The sequence below is a fragment of the Eublepharis macularius genome, chromosome 3 (genome assembly GCF_028583425.1).
Source record: "Eublepharis macularius isolate TG4126 chromosome 3, MPM_Emac_v1.0, whole genome shotgun sequence".
Classification (NCBI taxonomy): Eukaryota; Metazoa; Chordata; class Lepidosauria; order Squamata; family Eublepharidae; genus Eublepharis; species Eublepharis macularius.
Genome location: NC_072792.1, coordinates 188,546,124 through 188,567,280, shown reverse-complemented (window position 1 = coordinate 188,567,280; position 21,157 = coordinate 188,546,124). Strand labels below are relative to the sequence as shown.

The window sequence follows — 21,157 nt, the reverse complement described above, 5'->3', positions numbered from 1 at the left end:
CTCACCCCCGTGCATCCCGGAAGGGGAAGGGGAGAGAAATTGCGCCCCCCCTGCCCGCCCACACAAATAACAGGCAGGACCTCAGCTCCGGCCTCCTCCTGAGTGAGCGGTAAACTTTGGTCGGGGCTGTCGCACTCTGGCCTGGGGGGCTCACATGACTGAAAACTTCCCGCACGAACAGTGAGGAGAGAGGGGGGGGGCTAGAATCCTTCTCTTGCAGGCAAATCTTTATGCAGAGCAACGTCCAGCCCTGCAAGCCCCAGCCAACGTCACAAGTGGTGCAGTGCCAACATGCACACACAGTTGCCACTGGGGAGGACCAGGGGGGAGGGGGAAAATGAGGGCAGCAGGAAGGCCTAGTGGCCAGAGCTGGGAGAGCTTGGCGGGGCTGGCAGCCTTCTCAGGAAGGGTCAAGGCTCTGTGCCCTCCCCGTGGCCCGGCTCCTGCGTCTCCTCCTCGCCCCACTCACGCATCTGCCACTCCAGGCGCTCCAGGCGCAGGGCCATCTTGAAGGCGCTGGACTCCAGCCCGGCCAGGATTCGCGCGAGCTTTGTCTGCAGCACGTCCAGGCCCTCCTCCAGGGCCGCCGTCCGCCGCTCTTCCTCCGCCTGCTGGGCAATTTCTGCGGCCTCCGCGTTGACGTCCAGCTTGTCCATCTTCAGCAGGATCTCACGGCCCTTGGCCTCCAGCGTGGTCTTGGCATTGGGGAACTCGGCCAGCACTTCTGTCAGATCCTCCTTGGACAGGCAGAAGAGGTCCGAGAACCCAATGCTCTTAATGTTGGCAGTGCGCCGATTCCCAGACTTGTTCCCTGGAGGAGTGAGAGGAAGCAAAGTTTGGGGGCTGGAGCAGAGGCCCGAGAGCCTGCGCCCTTCCTCCCTGGAGCGCAATCTGGAGCCTGAATATCCAGGGAAAGGCAAGGAGGGGCCAAGCAGGGGGCTTGGGGGATCTGTCGTGGGTGGCCAAGGGGTGAGAATGGGACACCCCCCCGGGCCCCTCCTCTTCTCTCTCTGGGTGCACAAACGGGCCCCCAGGCAAGGGAAGGCTGCTGGAAGCCTGTGGTCAGGCAGGCCAAGATCTCTGGTCGGGAGACCTTCCTTCCTAGTCCTCCCTTCTGGCTCCACTAGCCTCTTGCTGGCCTCCTGCCTTGGGCCCCTCCTGCTCCACAAAGGAAGCACAAAGAAGCCCTCCGATGGGACTGCAGCAGAGGCTGCCTGCCCCCCGCCCCCGCCCCCGCATCAGTGCGTAGCCTCAGGGGTGGGGGCTCTCCACCACCCGGTCTCTCGACAAAGGCCCCAGCGCCTAGTGCGCGTGACGTGGTCGGCCACCAGCAAGGCTTCCCTGCGTGCTTGTGAGAACATATTGTAACCTGCAAGTGGTGGAGAGTCTGAGGCCGAGGGCCTTGCTGAAAGCCACCCTGGGAGCCCCGGGCCATCCTGCGGAGTCCCAGGAGAGGGTGCCCGGGGAGGGGCCCGCCCGCCCCCAGCCCCCAGCCCCATACCTTTGATGTTGATGATGCTGATCTCTCCGAAGTAGAGCCCCTCCCCCAGGACAGCATACTGGGTCACTCCGTCGTCGGCCACCACCGCCAGCTGCCCCTCCCGGATGAAGTACATCTCCCGGCCGATGTCTCCCTTCTTGCACACGTACTCGCCCGGGCTGTAGACCTGGGGCCTGAGCTTCAGCACCAGCTCCTCCAGCAGGCTCTGCTCGCAGTTCTGAAATATCTGGACTTTGCGGAGGGTGGGCAGGTGCACGCTGACCGCCACCTCGGCCCGCAGGCGCTCCGGGAGGTGCTGCAGGATCGCCAGCTCATTGGTCATCTTTTTGTTCATCTGCAGGTGCTGGTACCAGCGGACCACGCGGTGCTGCAGCCGGCGGTTGACCCGACGCGTGAGCATGTAGCCCTTCACCAAGTCGTAGTTGGGGTAGAAGGCAGCGTCTGCTTGGTTCATGTTGGAGATGACGGACGTCATGCTCCCCATGATGGTGGCAAAGCCCATCACGGCCAGGAGGAAGTCTGCCGCCATGAAGAGGTATTCCTCCTCCCGGTGCGGCATGGGCGTGTCGCCCACGGTGGTCAGGATGAGGGTGGAGAAGTAGAAGCTGTAGAGGTACTGGCGCACGAGCCGGTCGAAGCCAGGGAGGCTGGTGTTGGGGTACACCCACTCGTCTGCCCCGTAGCCAATGAAGCTGGAGAGGGCAAAGTAGATGCAGCTGTTCCAGTGGATGGTGATAAAGATGTACAGCATCAGCTTGGTGATGCGGAAAGAGTTGGGGTGCGCCGTGCGCGTCTCAATCCTGTCAAAGGCCTCAAAAAGCCGAGGGGTCCGAAGGAAGCGGTTGGCTCGGACGGCTGGCCTGCCCATGCCCAGCCACAGGTAAAAGAGGTCCGTGGGAAGCACCGAGAGGAGATCCCAGAGGAAGGCGGAAGAGCGCACATAGCGCCGAGAGATCCGTGAGCGGTCGCGAATGAGGATCCCTTGTTCCAGGAATCCTGGAGAGGAATGAAGACAGAGGGCTGTGAAGAGCGGCAGGCAGGCAGGGGGCCCAGGGAGGGGTTCTTGGCCTAGGGGGGCACCGCAGCCCACGGGGGCACCCCTCTCTTCCTACAGGTTCGTTTTCCTAATCCCACAGCATCCCAGCATTGCTGTGCAGGCCGGCTGTCCTGGCGCCTGTGGCCAGGGGTTGCTCTCCATGGTGCTGCTGAGCCCAGGCCCTTCCTTCCAGCCGGGAAACGTCACCCCAATCTTCATTCTCCCAGCCCACCACTCTTGGCATGACTCTTCTCGCCCGAGAGGGTGGTGGGAACAGGGGCACCCATTTGCTCCCTGTATTAGCTAGATGGTGGGGTGTGCTGTAGAACTGGGACCGGAAATCCCTGGGTTCAAATTGCCACTCACCCCCCGAGCCCACTGGATGACCTGGGGCCACTCCCTGTCAGGGTTGGTGTAAGGATAAAATGGGCTGAACATCACCCTGAGCTCCTTGGAAGAGGGGGGTGATAAAAAGGAACAGATAATGAAGAATGACGGGACGTTTTGCAGGCCTCGTCTGAATCCAGCTTCCATTCACACAACCTGCTTCTCAGGTGCACACCCAGCCATGCCCAGTTTAACACAGGGCCCCTTTCCAGGACGGGACCCTTTTCCTGGCTTTGGTTTTCTCCAGGTGTGGCCAGGTCTCTGGGGAAAATCACTTTTTCGCTCCTCCTCTGCTTCGGACTTTGCTTCTTTCTCCTGATCCCTTTCTGATGCTTTGAAGAGCCTCCCCCTCCCCCCTCTCTTAGGAGCACTCCCTTCTCAACCCTCCTCAAGTCACAGCTTTCCAGCAAAAATGTTGGTGGGCGTCTCTATTTCTATTTCCTTCATCTTCTCCCACAAAAATTTCCACTCTCATTGTGGCCAATGAAATGACAAATCCATTGAAGGATTATGGGAGAATGCTCCGGGATGGACAACCTTTAGCAGACAAGTTGTCTGCTCTGAATAGCCCCCCCCCCTGCCCAAGTCCCACAATGCAACAGAGATTCAGAGGGACCTTGTGGCGCAAGGCTTGGATGTCACGAAATGCGGCATGTAGGAGCGGAGGCGGTGCTGAGTGCCACCTTTCTGGGCTGTGTCACCATTTGAGCCGTTTCTGTAGGGAACAAGAGACAGCGCCCTTAATGCCGCTCAGACTCAATTCACCCGAGGACCTGACGTCCCCACAACAACCAGCCCTTGTCTGGGCCTGGGCTTTGCTGCATTTTGTAAGGACGCTAATTTTTAAAACAATTAGTACACAACTTTTCCAAAAATTGAACCCATGAAGCTGGGAGCCATCTCACTGCCACAGTGGAAAAGGAATCCACGCCTGGTAATAAAGGGCAGCACGTATTCAGTCCCCGAGAAGGGGACCCTGAATTCCGGGCCGACTCATCCTAGGGGGTCCCAGACAACTGCCTCTTCAAAGACAGACAATGTGGTCCTAAGAACAGTTACTCCAGTGTAAGCCCATGGTGGGCTTAGACTGGAGCAGCTCTTCTAAGGATTGCCCTGAGAGGCTCTCAAAGAGGAGCAACGGGGCACGGGGCACCCGCCTCGCCCTTCAAACCAGCAACAACAACCCCCCTCTCTTCTGCTGCAACACAGAGCCCACCAGCAGCACTCCAGGCAGGGCGTGAATGCTGCCCCCCCCAACATCTCCACCAAGCATCTTCATTACTTTTTTGGCCAGGGTCTCACAGTGCTAGGATGTTCCCTTTGAGAGTATTTACAGGGGCACGTTAACAGGGAACATCAATAATCTTTTGTTACCAGCAAGGATTTTATAGGCCAAGTTTTGGAAACAAGTTTGTTTCCCTTTGAATACACAGAGTTTGGAACTCTTATGTTAATGAGTAAATTAACTTTATACAATATCCCTGGGACAGAAGAATACATTTGGAGGAAAACATTAATAAGCAGAGGGGCACCTTTCATTTCCTCTTGGAATAGGATGAAGACTCATAAAAATGCCAGACAAGAAGTCTCCGCTCTTATCTGATGAAAGGGCTGTTGTGCTTAATAAGGACAAATGCCGTCTCGATATATGAATGCTGTTATCTAATTGGGTTCATATATTCGCTTCTGGGCACATGGTTCCTCTTTTGGCATATTCCTATTTTTTTTTCTAAATTCAAAATTAAAAAAACCACACATATTTCATGTCATGATAAAAGAAGTAAATGAATCAATAAACTGCCGGGCAAAGGGTTTCCGAATGAACTCTCTCCAGATGTGACCGCAGCTGAGTCCTCCAAGAAAAGCAGGGGGTGGTTGAACCCAGCGGTGAAGGGGGACACGCACCAAGTTGGAAGGGCCCTGGCGGCAGCCACGAGAGCACTCGCTGATGGACACCGCCACAGCCGCCAGCCTGCAGGAGGGGGGGGGCAGGATGGCCGCACGACATGGCCCCCTAGGGCAGGAGGTCCCTTCCGGCGCATCACACCCCAGCCAGGGCACCCTACCCCAGCCGGGGAGGGGGGGGAGTAGTGGCAGGTCCCCGAGGAGGGCAGCCACCCAGTGGAAGGGCTAGGAAGGAGGGGGGGTGGCAACAGCAAGGGCGGGCAGCCAGGAGGCGGGCCCGCCAGAACAGCTCCCTCTGGAGAGAAGGGCTCCCTGGGCAGGAAAGGCTCCCTCAGGAGTAGGAGCAGGAAATAACAGCAGGGAGTGGCGAGGAAGAGCAAGGTGAAGCTGGTGAGGCAGCCGCTGACTGAAGGCTGGGAGTGGGCTGAGGAGAGCAGGCCTGGGGGCTGTGCGGCCAGGAAGGTCCCCCGTCCCCTGCAGCCTCCACGGCTGGAGTTCCTGGCCACAAGGACAGCCCGGAGAGACTTTGCGCAACTGACCCAGGCAGAGAAGTGACTCCCTGGCTGAACCCTGCAGTAAGGGGGCAGCAGCCAAGGCAGGAGCTTAAGGACTTGCGAGGAGGACCCAGATGGGGAACGCAGCCCTAGCAGCCAGGGGTAAGCAGGGGTCGGTGGGGCAATGTGAGCTGGCTAGGCCACAGGGTGGCGGAGGATCTCAGGAGCTGGCATGTACAAGAACTGTGCCATTCAAGTCCAAGCGTTACAGTTTCGGTGCATTGCCTCATCTCTGACCACGTGGAGAAAAGTTGGCCCCTCCTCAGGGGGACACAGCTCTGGCCTTAGGGGACTGACGTGGTCCAAACCCGATGCCTCTTGTGTCGGCATGACACTCTACAAGCCCCCGCCCCCAAACTCTATACTTTTACCATAGAGTTTGGGGGGAATCCTACACCATCAGGCCAGCACTGTGACATCGCTTCTAGGTTTGTGCGGATGGTGTGACATATCCCCCCTCCCATTTCTCTCACTGCCCTGCCAAGCGGCAGAAAGGACAGCAGGCAGATGCCAGGAGATCTCCCACCTCAGTAAGAGAGCTGGTAAGCCTCGCCATGCCCCCCACTCGCCCTAGCGCCTCTTTTCTTCCACGGCCACTCCCTGCCCTGTCCGCTCCAACAGCAGTTGTTGCAGGTGGGGGCAGCCCCAGCCCTGCCCATGCAGCTTTCCCAGCTGGGCTTTTGGGCGCTTGGGCAGGACTAGGAAGAAGGAGGGTGGACAGAGGCTTCCCTTTGGAAAGCAGTGGCTGCCTCTTTGGCATCCCTGTGGCCTCAAAATCTGGCCGGTGCCCGAGGAGATCACCTTGGCTCTGTGAAAACAGCCAGGCTGGCCCGAGTGCGAGTCATCAACAGTTACTTTTCTGATCTTGAAGCGCAACAGGAAGCCTGAGGGATTTGTGCCCATTCCGTCCCTGTAGTCTTCAGGATTTCATTTGCAACTGCAGTTCCCCATATCCAGCTGTTAGATTCCTGGACTTGCCTTTCTGAATGCATGTGGTGTAATTCTGCAGTTCCTGGAGGCCAGCAGAGCAGAGGGCTTTATCCTGCTCACCGCAACTGTTACAGAGCTCCTTCCGTATGCCTTTGTGGTAGACGAAAAGAATAGCCCCAGAGGGTGTATCCTTCCACAACGAAAAGCTATCCTGACCCAGCCCTACAAGTGTCTGAAGAGGGAAGAGTCTTCGGGGGGGCCACCCAGAATTATTTTAGCAAGGCGGGTCTTGATGCAAGTCTTCAGCTGTCACAAACCAGGACCACCCGGTGATCCGGGGGCGGGGGGTATTGCCCAGTGTGCCTCTGCTAGGGAGAGGAGGTCTCAGTACACATGTGGCTAAAATGAGGATAACATCTTAGTGTCAGGTCTTGCCAGGTCCCCCCCCGCCCCAAGCACTTCACTGCATCACTGACCTATATGAGTTAAAGTCACTTTATTAAAGAAAAATACCAGGATCAAGATGCTCAGATCTGATCATTGGCTGAAGTGACTCAAGGTAGCAAAGCAAGATAAATTATAGGACAAAGTCCACGCCCCCCAGCGGGAAAGAAAGTCCATTCATATTTTGGCACGCTGAGCCAGGGGGCCAGGAGAGAGGGGAGGAGGGAAAGGATGAGCTCTGCTCAGTCTCTTAGGAGGTTGGTGCGGTCTCGGCTGGAACTTCAAGGCCACGTTCTCAGGCTGGCCAGGAAATGGTAACCAAAACACCTGCAAGATAAGCAGCTAGCAACCAGTCAGCAAAACAGGTTTCCCTCTGCATGTTCTCAGAAGTACACTACACATTGCAGCAAGGAATCCCCGTAACACATGACAGATATGCTGGAGGCGTATCTGACACCTAGACCTGTGGAAGTGAACTGCACAAGGCAGACGGGGATAAGTCAGAAGCCATCGACTGTTCATTAGTCTGATGCCTGGAGAATTACTACTGTGTTTGCAGAAAACCATGTATCGGTTTTTAAAAGTGAGAGTTTGATTTGTATCTCATTTCAGTCCAGATCCCAGCATTTGGAACAGAAACAGCCTGGAGCCCATTGACTGATGATCGCGTGTCCCCGTTGACTCCTCCGGACCCCTGCGCAGTTTCTGACCCCGTTGACCAGGGTATCTTTCCAGAGAGGCCGGCGGGAGCGGGAGCAGGGGGCACCATGCTTTGGCCCTTTCACTGTTACTTGACTGTCAGATTCCAGAAGGAGGTGCCGGCTGGGAGAATGGTACTCAGCACCCACAGGGTCCCATTCTGTCCCCCATGCTGCTGAACATCTGCATGAAACGGCTGGGAGAGGCCGTCAGGGGATAAGGAGTGAGGGGCCACCAGCAATGATTCTTCTTAACAGCCATGGGGTCCTGAAAGCCTTGCACAGAAGGGAACGGGGTGGATGAGGGTCAACAAACTGAAGCTCAGCCCAAACAAGGTGGAGGTGCTGGTGGCCGGTGGGGAATCTGGTTGTGGTTTGCAGAGCCAGGCTGGCCGAGGAGCAGGTCCGTAGCTTGGGGGGCTCTGCTTGATCTTGGGCTCTTGTGGGCGGCTCAGGTCTCCTCTGTGGCACGTGGCACCTTCTATCAACACTGGCTGAGATGCCAGCTCTGGCCGTTCCAGGAAAAGCGTGGCCTGGCCATGGTGACGCATGCTCTCACCACATCCAGGGGAGCTTTTCTATAATGGGACTGTACAGTAACAGAAAAGTTCAGGAAGGCACTTTAGAAAGGGGGAGGGGGCTGTGGATGATACCCGTGAGTTTAGGACACACTGTCAGTTCGCCGCATGGATTACCCTCTTGTCACCCCCCCCAACACCGTCTCCTTCCTGCCGCGGCTCACTCCCACTCACTCCAGCAGCCTCCGTGCGCCACCCCTCCCCACCTGATCCCCCATGCAAGTGCTGATGTGGAGGAGACTCTTCCCCTCTGCCTGTGGCACTCCCACCCTCTCCTGGTGTGACCTGCATGCTGCGCACTGAGGTAAGGAATGGGGGGGGGGTGGAACTGAGCCTCTTCTGCCGACCCCCAAGCAACCAGAGGCACAGCTGCAAAACAAGCCGCACGCGTCACGAACAGCATCAAGAGCCCCGGGAGGAACGGCAGGGTGTCCAGCTGCAAGTTGGGAAATACTTGGAGATTTGGGGGATAAGGATGGGGGGGGGCGAGGATGAAGCCATTTTCTCCAGGAGGACTGATCTTTTTGTCCGAGATCGATTGTTATTCCTGGAGATCTCCAGGCCCCGGCTGGAGGTTAGCAACCCTACCTCCCGTCCCCTGCCTGCAGGAACCAGGGTGCCCCAGCAGGGTAGCCACCAGTACCTGCCACCATTGCACATCCTTGCTGATAGCAACTGTGCCGGGGGGGAGGGGGAGGGAGCAGGGGGGGGCGGAATGGTGACTCTTTCCTCCTTGCTTTCCTGTCCTCGCCCCGTTCCTGAGAGAGAGGACTGTAAACGCTCTGAGCAGAGCAGCGACCAGACTGTCTTTTCTCTCTGCCTTGGCTGTTTGTGCCGCGTGCCCCCTCTGTGGTCCAAAGTGCCCTTTATGTGCAGTTGCCACCCCCACCCCCGAAGGGCAAGGCTCTAAGGCTGCCCAGCGTGGGTCAAGAGAGATGTCGTGCCATGCGCCCCAGCCCCGGAGCGGCAGACGTTCTTGTTGGGGCTTGGCAGGACTGGACATGGCTGCTGGGGTGGCCTTTGGTAGGCGAATGGCTTGCCTGGTGTACTAAGCTGTGCTGGGGCACATCCAAGGCTAGAGAGGTCCAGGAAGCCGGCCTGAGCCCCGCTCTGCCCACAGCACACCCTGGCACTGTCCAGTTCTCCGTGGGCATAGCCGCTAGACAGATATGGCACTGGCACAATGCTGGCAGGGCCTGGCACTAGTACATCTCTGAGATACGCTGGTACAGGGTTTAGTTGCCATTTGAAGTCACAGTTTAAGATCGCACTATTAAAATGTCCTAAATAAGTAAACACATAAATGCATCTGTTCAGCCGAAACTCTGTAATTCCAGAGCTTCACTGAGCTCTAATCAAGAGAGAAAACACACCACGAAGGCGAAGAAGCGTCCCAGTGCGACAACTGGAAAGAGCTGCAGTGGTTTCGGCCAGCTAATTCTGCTAGGGCGAAGAACGGCGGGAGTCACAACCAATTGCCAGCAAATACACACACGCACTTTTGGGGTCAAGATGACCCAGAGCCGAACTCTGCTATGAAATCTGCCATTGTGCACGCTGGGGAGGGTACTGGGTGGGCTCCACCTCGCCGGTTCCAGGGTCCTGCTGCGCATTCGCTCTCGTTTCCTGCCTTCTCCCTGGAAACGGGTCCAAGGCAGCAGAACAACAAGCACAGCCGCACCTAACCTCGGCCACTCTCCCCATAAGAAGATCAGCGGACGAAATCGTCTCGTGGAGCCTCCCGCACACCCGGCCAGGCGGGGCTGGTCCCCCTCCTCTGCCGGTACAGCCGGAAGGACTGGAGCAATGGCTGGAAAAGCCCACCGCTGGCCCACAGGGAAGCATGCTGCCCCATGGGAGGGCACCACTCGCCGGGAGCAGCGGGAGGAAGGACGTGAGGGGCCAGCAGGAGGGACTCAGGCGCTGGGAGGTGCTCAGCCAAACTTGCCTTGGAGCACCGGAAGAGCTCTGCCCACACCAGATCCCGTGGTGTGACATTACAACGGATGCTTCTGTACAGAGAGAGACCGAAGGCCTGGGAAGGGCCACTTGGGAATGGGAACAAAGCTGAAGTTGGCTCCCAGTTCCTTATTCGCAGTTCCTAGTTCCTAATTCGCAAAGCCAAAGATAAATATTGTGGGGAAATTGAAAAGCTCTGGACCCCAAAATGACATTTGCAGGGGCACATATTATACACCTCCCAATTCAGCAGACTCGGCCCTCTAAGGGGACCTATGCTGGGTCATCCTACAAAACCCAGATCTTGAGTAAACAGCTCCAAAATAGGATGCCCCCAGGACAATTCAATAAGAAGAAAGGGGCGGCAGCTGCAGCAGAAAAAACTTTGGATCACCCCAAATCACACAGCTCTGAACTCCAGAGACTGCCCTCTGCAAGAGGACATGTGCTGGTTCTGATCCAGTCTCTGGTTCCGGAGCTGAGGCCTCCTATTTCACCTTTCTCCCAGAACCTTGTATTAGACATTACTGTGAATAAGGAACTGGGAAACGTAAGAGGCTTCTGCACACCCAAATAGGGGAGCCGAGGTCTTTTATTTTCCCCAGTTCCTTATTCACAGCTGTTCTGAAACAAGGTTCTTGGAGGCAGTCCAAATAGTAGGCCTCAACTCCAGAACCAGAGACTGGATCTGCACCAGCACATGTCCTCTTGTAGGGGACAGTCTCTGGAGTTCAGGGCTGTGTGATTTGGGGTGATCCAAAGTTTTTTTATGCTGCAGCTGCCGCCCCTTTCTTCTTATTGAATTGTCCTGGGGGCATCCTATTTTGGAGCTGTTAGCTCAATATCTGGGTTTTGTAGGATGACCCAGCATAGGTCCACTTAGAGGGCCAAGTCTGCTGAATCGGGAGGTGTATAATATGTGCCCCTGCAAACTTCATTTTGGGGTCCAGAGCTTTTCAATTTCCCCACAATATTTATCTTTGGCTTTGCGAATAAGGAACTAGGAACTGCGAATAAGGAACTGGGAGCCAACTTCAGCTTTGTCACTTGGGAACACGGGCAAGGAAGTTGTGTTGCACTGTCAGTGCTGCCAGCGAGTGCCGGTCCAGAGAAGCACCTCCCACTTGGGACGTGTTTTTAGGTGGAGAGAGCGGCAGACAAAAAGGCCTGCACGGCACCTGGGGGCTGCTCAGACCTTCGCCATCAGAAGTGGGCTGTTTTCAAAAGCCTGCACACTGAGCAGCAAAACACCCTCACCTGAACGAGAAGGAGGCTGAGCCACAGTTCTCTTCCAAGGACATCCTGGACTCAGATGTCCTGCTTGGAGTCAGGTGCTCCGACATGGCAGGGGTGGGTGTTACAAGCCACACCTGCCTGCCTGCCCCATTCCCCGCTGCATAAAGGAGGAACAGGTGTGGCCCAGTTCTCCAAGCCTGTTCCTCCTGGCTTCTGGAATGTGTTGGGACAAACAAACAACCCCAAGGTAATCTCATGCTTGCAAGCTTCCGAGGCTGCCATCTTGCCTGAGAGAAAGCTGCCCCCCTTCTCCCCTGCCCCCAGAGTTTTACCTCCGCGAGTGCAGAGAGCTTGAGGCCGAAGCAGTGCCTCCGCAGCAAGAAGCATGCCCAGCGTTGCCAGCAGCTGCTCCCCCCCTCCAGCAGTCCCTGAGAGGGAGTGGCACGTGCCTCTTGGGAAGGGGGGGGACCAGATTCCCCCTCCCACGGCAGCCCTCCCCTTTCCCCATCTGTTGCTCCTAAAGACCTGCTAATATGCAGGACCAACACTGGGGCGGGGGGGGGGGAAACCCCGCAAGAAAGTCCTGCTTTGTGGGGTCTGGGGATGGTTGGATTCACGCCCCCATCTATGAATGTGGGGTGAACACTCACAGGTGCCCATGGAAGGGAATGCCACAGAATTCTCCAAAGATACTGGAAGGATTCTGCAAGAGCAGTCGCACAGCAGTCACACTCAAGGATTTCTTAACAGTGGAAGGAAATGCTTATTAACTGCATCCACACCTCCAAAAACATGTGTGTATGAGAGGCGGCAGTAAGGGACAAAAGGCCATATCTTCACCTGCTGGTTAATCACGGGATATTTGGCAGCCACAACCGCCCCTCCCCTGGTTTCTTTGTTCTCGGAAACGTGGGATTCAAGGCTCTGTTTGTTCTTCCATCTCCTTATTTCGTGGGCTCTGGAAATGGCGCTCCTCCCCCAAGTCTGAGCTTAGTAGAACCTCCTTATAAGGGGAAAGTAGGGGGAGGGGGCACAGCAGTCGATGGCAAAATCCAAAAGGAAAAGCAATGACATGCCTTTGATTAAGACCAGTCCAAATGACACCAGACGAAGCGCAAGCTACCAAGCTCTCGGGAGCAGGGAGATCTCTCAGGCCCTGATCCATGCCTGCACGGGCACTGCTCTTCGGGTCTCAGCACCCTGTGCTGAACGCTTTCTTGGCTTCAATGGGCATAAAGTGTGGTGGGCATTGTGTGGTATCTTTGGCATGGCACCCACCAATGGAAGGAAAAGGAAGCGTGCCACACAATCAGGGGATAACTGAATTCTCTAAGGAAACTGTATAATTTAATAATTCAACAAGTGAGTTATACCCTATGCTGAATGACCTTGCTGTTTGTGAAAAGCCACCCCGACGGTGCTGTATTTTGTATCAGATGTTGGAAGTGTAAATTAATGTGGGCCTGACGAAAGAGTACCTCTGAAACGAGCAAATTGGGATTGGACCGGTACTGCTCGTTGCCACTGCTACGGGTGCTTCCCCTCGTGGTCAACATGCAGCCGTCTGAACTTTGATTATATAATCTCTGGGACTGTACTCTCTCACTTTGTTTGGACTTAGTACTTACATTTACTACATAGGGTATAACTCACTTGTTGAATTATTAAATTATACAGTTTCCTTAGAGAATTCAGTTATCCCCTGATTGTGTGGCGCGCTTCCTTTTCCTTCCCCTTCGAGTAGTTCTGTGAAGGGAGCTCCTCCCCCCCCTCCTTTTTCTCGGTTGCCACCCACCCATGGAAGGCATCCCATGAAAAGATAAGCCGCCAACAGTTGATAAATGGAGTCATTTGAAGACCATGGAAGTCAGCGGAGCACTCCATGCAGGAGGCTGAGAAAGAGGCCTTCCGCAGCCAGCTGGAGACCGCCTGGCCTGGTTGGTTTTTTTAAACATACATCCTGATGAAGAGGTCTGGAGAACTCACAAGTTTACACACTGTGACATGCTCTCTTGTTTGATCTGAATAGAAGGTGTCCCACAGCTTTGGTCCTTAGAAGCAGGGGAGTCAGCCGTGTTAGTCTGCAGTAGCAAAATAGCAAGAAGTCCAGTAGCACCTTTAAGACTAACCCACTTTATTGTAGCATAAGCTTTCAAGAGCCACAGCTCTCTTCGTCAGATGCATGCATGCATGCTACAATAAAGTGGGTTAGTCTTAAAAGGTGCTACTGGACTCTGTTATTTCGTCCTTAGCAGAGATCACCACAGCCTCATTATGTGGTGGGCCAAGAGGTATCCCCTCATCGAGATTCTGGCAAAGAAGCTTCCAAGGCAACAGGCCCCACCGACAGGCCAGTCACAAGTACTGGTGGAGCACTCTGTGTGAGCACAGGAGCCCCTCTCATCTCATGCCAAGTCAGAAAAGGCTGAGGAAGGAAGAGGGGGCCAGACCCCCTGCCATCAGTGGCAGCTAACAGGGGCAAGGACGTTCTTTTTTTGCAGCACAGAACGCCCCACTTGCGCAGTCTCTGGGCAGAGGGGAAAGTGTGGGGTGATGAGCAGGCACCCCTGGCTGCCCCGTCCCCGCGCCCTCAGCCTTGCCAAGGCAACAAATCTGGGTAGCTGCTGCCATCCAGTGGGTGGCTGGGGAGCTGCAACGTGCCCAGGGGAGAGCAGTGGTGGAGAACTCTTGGCTGCAGCTCTGGGGGGGGGGAGGGAGGGGGGGCTCCTCTGCTCCTGTCTGCAAAGCCAGGCCTGTGGAGCGGGAAGGGGTTTGGCACAGAGAAGGGCTGGAGGGGGCAGGGCCGGCTACTGACCAGTGTGGAAATGCACCCCAATGTCCACCAGGTAGAGGAGGTCGCAGAAGTAATCCAAGCTCAGCCAGAGCAGCAGGTACTTGTGCTGGAGGTCTGGAAAGCAGGACCTGCGGAGAGATGCAGTTGCTCACAGGCCTGGCAGCGCAGGGCCCCTCAAGCCCCAGGGCAGCTTGGCCAGCGCCCGGTCCCCCCTCCCCAGCATTGCTATGGTGCCTTCACCCTCTCTGGCTCTCGGCATCGCTGCGTGGACCTTTCCCACGGCTGGCTCATGCCATGAGGAAGGGGGGGCCCCCCCTTTCCTGGCAGGCACTGCCTCCTGCCCCCCTGCTGTTCAGCGGCTTGCTTCCCCGCTCTCCAGACCCCTTTGATCTCCACTGGTCCCGGCAAAGAGGCCACCAGACCTCCCCCCTCGCCCCCCCCCAACAGCCTGAAATGGCAGAATCCACCATGGGGCGGGGCAGAAAGAGCTGCCTTGGAAAGCGCGAGCCGCAGCCCTTGGCCGCCGGAACCAGGGGGGCTTGCCCTGAACTGGGGGTGCAAGTCAAGGCTTGGGGGGTGGGTTGTGCAGCAAGGCCTCCCCGCGGAGGCAGCCGAGCCGAGCCGAGCCGAGCCGAGCCCAGCGCCCCTCTCCTGACCTTTACCTGCAGATGAGAATGATCCAGTTGTACATGACGGGAACGATCATGATGTTGAGCCACGAGGAGTAGCAGTCCCCTGCTGGGTCCAAGATCTGCTGCTTGACACCAGGGCCCTTGCTGGGGAGAGAGCAGAGGAAGGGGCCATGGGAGTGGAGGCAGGGCAGGGCAGGGGCAGGGGCAGAGAGGCCCTTTGTCGGAAGGCAGCACCGGAGACGGCTGCATCTTCATTCGTAACAGCAGAGGCACAACACAGCATAAAAAATAGCCGCAGCCGACAGAAACTGTATTGCAAAACAAGTAACGTGTTTGGAAGGTAGAAAACAGCACCAAACAAGAAAGCTGGTTTAACAGTTGCACGAGAAATGCAGTTCTCAGGGCGGCAAACAGACAAGCAATTAAAACTATGAGAAGGTCAACAGCTGAGCAAAGCCAAATCACCTGGAAGAAGAAAAGCACCTTCGCGTGGTGCCTGGAGATGCCGCGAGAGGAGGGGGGAGGCTGTTCCCCAGCTGTGGCGCCACTGTCCAAAAGACCCCCTTCTGAGCCAGACCCCCCCTCTGCTCCACTGCCCCCCCCACGGCCTCTCTCAATGCGCTGCGTGAACAGAACAGGGAGGCCGCAAGGCAGCAGGGAGAGTCCAACTCCGGGCTCCAGGCTGGGAATCCGCGTGATTCGAGGGATCCGTATTGCTTTTCTGGTTGATGTTTAGTGCGACTTGATGTTCGGGATCGCAAGGGAGGACATCGCCGAGCCTCAGTCAGCGCCAGGGAATCAGCCAAATCCTCCAAGAAACACCACAAGTTGATTCCTCGCCTGGCAGGTTGGAGCCTGGGTGTAATAAGACCCGAGCTGCTCTGGATCTGACCCCCCACCTACCTTTTCTGCTCCCCCTCCCCCCTGGGGCTTGCTGATAGCCTCTGTGCCTTGCTCTGCCCCATTGGGCACCGTGTGCCCCCCCGTACACTCCGGGTGCTCCCCATGGGATGGGCATCTTGGGAGCCCTTGGGAAGAGAACCCCTTGGCAGAGAGGCCCATCTCCACTCATCAAAAAGGATTGCAAGAGACCAGGATGGAAAGCGCCAGTCCCATCCCCGTCGACTTAATTATAAGGACCACCTCTCCTTATATGCGCCCCAGAGGACACTTCGATCATCAGACAAACAGCTATTGGTGGTCCCTGGCCCCAAGGAGGCCCACCTGGCATCGACCAGAGCCAGGGCCCTTTCTGTCCTGGCTCCAGCCTGGTGGAACGCTCTGTCCAATGAGACCAGGGCCCAGCAGGATTGGTTGTTCCGCTGGGCCTCCAGACATATGGTTGAGGCCGGCCCTGGCCTCCACCGGCCATTTGTGTGGAGGGGGAAGGAGTCGATGGATACTTAAATCCCCCCCCTCCCGTGCACCAAACATGTTACCATCATTCTGCTTTAGAAAATTGTCTTATTGAGCAAAGATAAGTTATACTGTGATTGCTGCCCTCTTGATGTCTTTTAATGATTTATATGTAACTGTGATTTTAATGTTTTATGGATTTGTAAATTTTGCTTTAATTGTGATTGTGTAATCCGATGCAATGTGACGTAATCCGCCCGGAGCGCGTTCGCAGGGAGGGCAGAATAGAACTATAATGAAATAAATAAATAATAAAAATCCTTGGAATCCGGGCTCTGAAGTCAGAGCGGGGCCCATCAAATGGATCTCTCCCCCCCCCCGCCGCCCATTCTATTGGCTGCTTCTTCAGGTGCCTGAACCCTGCCAGGTGCAGGTCCCTGAGAAAGACACTCCGGGCCCCAAGAGCCGCAAAGGGGCTGGGGCTTGCCAACCTCTGAGGCACCACGTGGGCAATCTGGACTGCTCTGGCCTCTGCCTCTCGGGACGGAGCATCCTAGGGGTGGGGCCTGGCCCCTGAAGCAGTGGCCAGCCCCACCCACCTCACAGGGTTTTTTGTTGTGGGGATAATAATAACATACTTTGTAAACCGCTCTGAGTGGGTGTTAAGTTGTCCTGAAGGGCGGTATAGAAACCGAATGTTGTTGTTGCTGCTGCAGTGGAGCCATGGGCCCCGCTGCCTCCCTCCAGAAGGTGGAAGTGTCTCCATGGGGTGTCCCTCTGTCTAGAGCTGTCAGCTCCGGTTTGGGAAATTCCTGGAGATTTCACAGCGGAGCCTGGGAGGGGCAGGGTTTGGGGAGGGCAGGGGCCTCAGCAGAGATGTGATGCAATGGAGTCAACCCTCCGAAGGAACCATCTTCTCCAGGGCGACTGATCACTGTTGCTTGCCAACCTCTTTGTTGATTGGCCACCCTCTCCCCTCTCCCAGGAGCATGTCTGCCTCCTCCACCCCTTTGCCCTGGGCCTCACACTGGCCTTTCCCTCCTCCACAGTCCAGAACATGTGTGGGCCCTTCCTTATTGCTGTTGCCCCACTGGTGTTTGTGTGCATCAAAGCACATGACATGCACGCACATACACACTCACACATATGCAGGAACCCTTACTTTGGCTTGGAGGCAGGCCCAGAGCTGCTTTCCCCTGTTTTGATGAGCTTCGCTTTCCCCTTGTCCTTGGGCTGGGCTTTGGAGGCCTGGGCCAGCCCGTTCATCTTGGCAGCCTGCAGGCATGAGATGGGGCCGCCACCCGCCGGAGAGACGATCCGATCCCTCTGCCTGCTGTGCCTGCCTGCAGCCTGGTGGTTCGTAGCAACAGGGAGGAGCTGGGGCTCCCGAGGGGCTGAGCCACACACCTGAGCCTGGATGTGCAACCCTAAAGGGCCCAACGCGGGAGGCGGCGGCAGCGCTGGTGCCGGGCTAATGAGGGCCCTGGGGGGGGGGAGTGGAAGTGATTCAAGAGGGCTTTTTTCTCAGGTAGGAGGGCTGGACTGTGAGGAAGGTTTACAAGATTGTGCATGGGATAGAGAAGGTAGAGAAAGAAGTATTTTTCTCCCTTTCTCACAATACAAGAACTCGTGGGCACTCAATGAAATTGCTGAGCAGTGGGGTTAGAACGGATAAAAGGAAGCACTTCTTCGCCCAAAGGGTGATTAACACATGGAATTCACTGCCTCAGGAGGTGGTGGCAGCTTCAAGCACAGACAGCTTCAAGAGGGGACTGGAGAAACAGATGGAGCGGAGGTCCATCCCTGGCTATGAGCCACAAGGTGCAGATGGAACTCTCTGTCTTGGGCAGTGAGGCTCTGTATTCTTGGCCTTGGGGGGGGGGGTGGAATCAGTGAGAGGGCTTCCCCACTGGCAGATCTCCTGAGGACACCTGGTGTTTTTTTGGCCACTGGGTGACACAGAGTGTTGGACTGGAGGGGCCACTGGCCGGATCCAACACGGCTTCTCTTATGTTCTTATGAAGTGGCTGCAAAGAGATCCCTCAGTAAAGAGATAGGGAGGGACCACAGATGCTACCACTATTGCTGCAAACAGAGAGGGACCACAGACTCCACTGCTGTTGCTACAAGTCTGGTCCTACTGGGTAGATCTTATGTTGCTGAATATGTCAGTCTCGGAATTGTTCATGCTCTGTTTCAATATTTCTTCGGCTCTGTATGGGATTTCTGCTGGTCGCTAAATCTTTGCAAAGTTGCATTGCATATACCCATTACATATTTACCGAAACACTCCCGTGGGACCGCCTCCCTCCCTATGTTCCTCCATGGCAGCTTCGCTCATCTGAACAGGGTCTCTTGCAGGTGCCACCCTGCACACCGGCAAAATCAACAGCAACAACAACCCATACATGGGCCTTCTCTGTGGTGGCCCCTACCCTGTGGAACAGCCTGCCTGAGGTCAGGAGAGACCCCACCGTCTTAGCTTTCCATAAACAATGCAAAACCAAATTATTCAAAAAGGCTTTTTTCTCAAATAAGATGTTGGTATTGTAGGGAGGGGGGGGGTCTCAGATGCTTCGCTACTGTAGACTTCACCATTATGTTGCCTTACATGTTATCTGTTGATTCAATATGTCCTCCTATATCCTACCTGTGCTTCATGTTGTTCAGTGTAAGTCCTAGAATTGATTATGTTCTGTTTGAGCAATTCCTCAACCCCATACTGGATCCTTGCTAAGGCAATGCTCTGTCTTTGTAAACTTGTCTTCATTTGCCCCGTGACAGTGTTGATGGAAATGTCCTTGACACGGGGTGGAAATGCCTGCCCTTGTCCTTGCCGCTGAACGCGCTAATCTCACACGGTGTAACCTCAGGGAGGAAGGCGGGCGACAAAGGAGGTCCGCAAGTGAATCCGTGGAGGCGGCGGCGCCCGGAGCAGGCGGTGGGGAGGCGGCGCGAGGGACGCCGCCGGTCCTGCGCGGCCCCTCGCCGGCCTCCACTCCCGGCTCGCCGGGCGAGGGGGGGGGGGGTCGGCTTCGGGCCCGCGAGTCCCGTTAGGCCCCCGGGCGGCTCCCTGGCGCCTTGCGAGGAGGGAAGGGGCGCCTGCAAGGCGGCCCGGGGGAGAGGCGTGCCGCCGCCCCGCCCGGTGGGACTTCTGCCTGCCGAGGCGCTCGGTGCCGCGCAGCGTCTTCCTCGCCCGCCCGGCTGAAGCCCGCCTCCCCCCCCCACCGGGACCCAGCGCGGCTCACGGGCCCCGGGCCCCGCCCACCCCCCGCCTCACAACAGCCCGGCCAGGTGGGCGCGGCGGGGCCCTTCAGGGAGTGAGGGAGGAGCGCCCCCCGCCGCCCATCAGCGCGCGGCCCCGCCCCTCGCCTCCGGGCCCCGCCCCGCGCGGCAGGTACGGGGCGTGGCCGGCGAGCGCGGATTGCGGCGGCGGCGGCGCCCCACCCCTTGTGGGCGTGGCCGGCGGGCGGCAGGAGCGGGAAAATGGCGGCTCCGGCGGCGACTGGCAGGTGCCCCTCAGGCCGGGCGCGGGGACGAGCGGGGGCGCGCGGCCTTTCCCTCCTCGGCGGGGCGGGGCGGGCGGCTGAGGCGGGGCGGCGCTCGCGCGTGCGTGCGTCCCTGCGGCGGGAGCGCGCCCGCCCTCTCCCTGGCCCCGCCCTGACGCGCCTCTGCCTCCCCGGCCGCGCGCACGCGGGGCCCGGGCGGCGGGAGCGAGCGGCGCCTTCGGCCCGGCAGGTGAGCGGCGGGCGCGCGGCCTCGGCGGCCCCCGGGAGGGCCCCCCCCCTCCGCCCGCCTGGCCCGGCCCGGCCCGGCCCGGGAGGCCCGCTGGGCGGCCGCGGAGGAGGGAGGCCCGGGCGAGGGGCCGGGCGGGGGCCCCGAGTGAGGCGCGGGCTTCGGGGGCCGCTGGGGGGCCTCCAGTTCTAGTCGTTGTTGTCCCGCGGGTCACGTCTCGGCACGAGGGAGGGGGTCAGGCGCTTCGGGTGTCGGCCAAAGAAGCCGCCTGTTGGGGGCCGCGAGGGGAGGGCCCTTCCGAGGGAGGGGGCTTCCCCGCGCGGGGCGGGGGCGGGGGCGGGGGCGGGGGCGGGGGTGGGGGGCCCCTCCCCGCGCGGCTCTCTGGCGCCCCTCCTTTCCCTCGGCGAGCGCGGCGGATCGAAAGGCCTCTCGGGGGCGGGGGGGGCGGCGGCTGAGCGGCGTCCGCAGGGGGCCGGGTCTTCCTCCCTCCGGCCCCCCCTTGCCCCGCCCGGAGCCGCCCCCCGCCTTTCTGCCCCCCAGCGCCCCCCCCCCCGCTGCAGGGCAGGGGTCGGGCCCTGGCAGTGGCCTCATCTTGCCTTGGGCCCCTTCGGACTCCGGGGTGGCGGCAGCTGGGAGGGGGACCGGGGCCCTCCGGCGAACTCCAGCCCCCCCCCCGCCCCCCCGCCCCCGCGGCGCTTCCTGGATGGCTCGTCCTTGGTGCCGTTATGTTTTACGGGGGGTGGGAAGGGGCAGAGTCTGCAGCCTGCGCCGCCTGGTTTGAGGCCCCGGGCACGTATCTGCCTGCCTGCCTGCCTGCCTGCCTGCGCTCGGAGAGGCAAGGCTGCGCCCTCCCTCACCCCCTCTGCGCCTTCCCCTCTGGCCGGAGCCTTGGAGGGACCCTGGCCGCCGGGGGCCGGGCGAGGCTTCCTCTGGAGGGAGGTGTCTGGCTGCCAGGGCTGGCTGTGGGGCGTGTGCCGCTGGGTCTTTGCGTGAACTCTGGAGGCTGAAGCAGGCCGGAGCCGGGGCAGGGCTCGCTCCGTCGCTCCGTCGCTTTTGGCTTTCTTCCCCGGTGCTATTCCGGGACTTGGATGTGGCCTGGGCGCACGTGCAGGCTATTCCTGAACGCCTTCTTAACTTACCCAGAGTGCCTTTTTGGGCAGAGCAGGAGCCAGCCAGCAGCTGAGGGTGTTGACCCAAGTGGGAAGCGTGGCCGGGAGGACGCGGGGTGCCCCCCCCCCCAGCCGCTTGGGGCTGCTAAGAAGCCGGCGAGTCCTCCCGAGGCATCCATCCGTGTCTGATCTCCCTGCCCACCCGGCTCCCAGTTCCTTGTCCTGCCCTTGGATGTTGGGCCGGTTGAGAAAGGTGCTGTTGACCCTGCCCGTTCCTTCCCATTCCTCATTTCCCCGGCAGGC

The 21,157-nt window shown here is 58.2% G+C and overlaps 2 protein-coding genes across 3 annotated transcripts in view; one reads left to right on the top strand and one right to left on the bottom strand.

The window, feature by feature from the left end:
• Nucleotides 1–286: 286 nt before the first annotated feature.
• Nucleotides 287–21,150, bottom strand: CNGA4 (cyclic nucleotide gated channel subunit alpha 4). The gene is made up of 5 exons (XM_054973497.1): nt 20,885–21,150; nt 14,685–14,798; nt 14,044–14,150; nt 1,502–2,497; nt 287–811 (listed from the first exon to the last, which is right to left on the bottom strand). The coding sequence occupies exons 1-5, from the start codon at nt 21,142–21,144 to the stop codon at nt 411–413; spliced, it is 1,878 nt and encodes a 625-aa protein (XP_054829472.1). The 5' UTR covers nt 21,145–21,150; the 3' UTR covers nt 287–410.
• Nucleotides 19,468–21,157, top strand: part of FHIP1B (FHF complex subunit HOOK interacting protein 1B) — a 30,460-nt gene continuing 28,770 nt past the window's right edge. The window contains exon 1 of one of the 2 annotated variants that reach the window (XM_054973495.1): nt 19,468–19,522. The gene's annotated coding sequence lies outside the window, so the exon portion shown is untranslated. Of the gene's footprint in view, nt 19,523–19,664; nt 19,749–21,157 lie in introns of those variants that run through there. The other variant, XM_054973494.1, reaches the window with a different exon arrangement.

Coding starts and splice junctions, on each gene's coding strand:
- CNGA4 (XM_054973497.1), bottom strand. CDS start 21,144: ATGAGGAATGGGAAGGAACGGGCAGGGTCAACAGCACCTTTCTCAACC. Junction 2,498..14,043: donor TGGGGTGCATTTCCACACTG/GTCAGTAGCCGG, acceptor ATTCCTCTCCAG/GATTCCTGGAACAAGGGATC. Junction 812..1,501: donor CAGCATCATCAACATCAAAG/GTATGGGGCTGG, acceptor TCACTCCTCCAG/GGAACAAGTCTGGGAATCGG.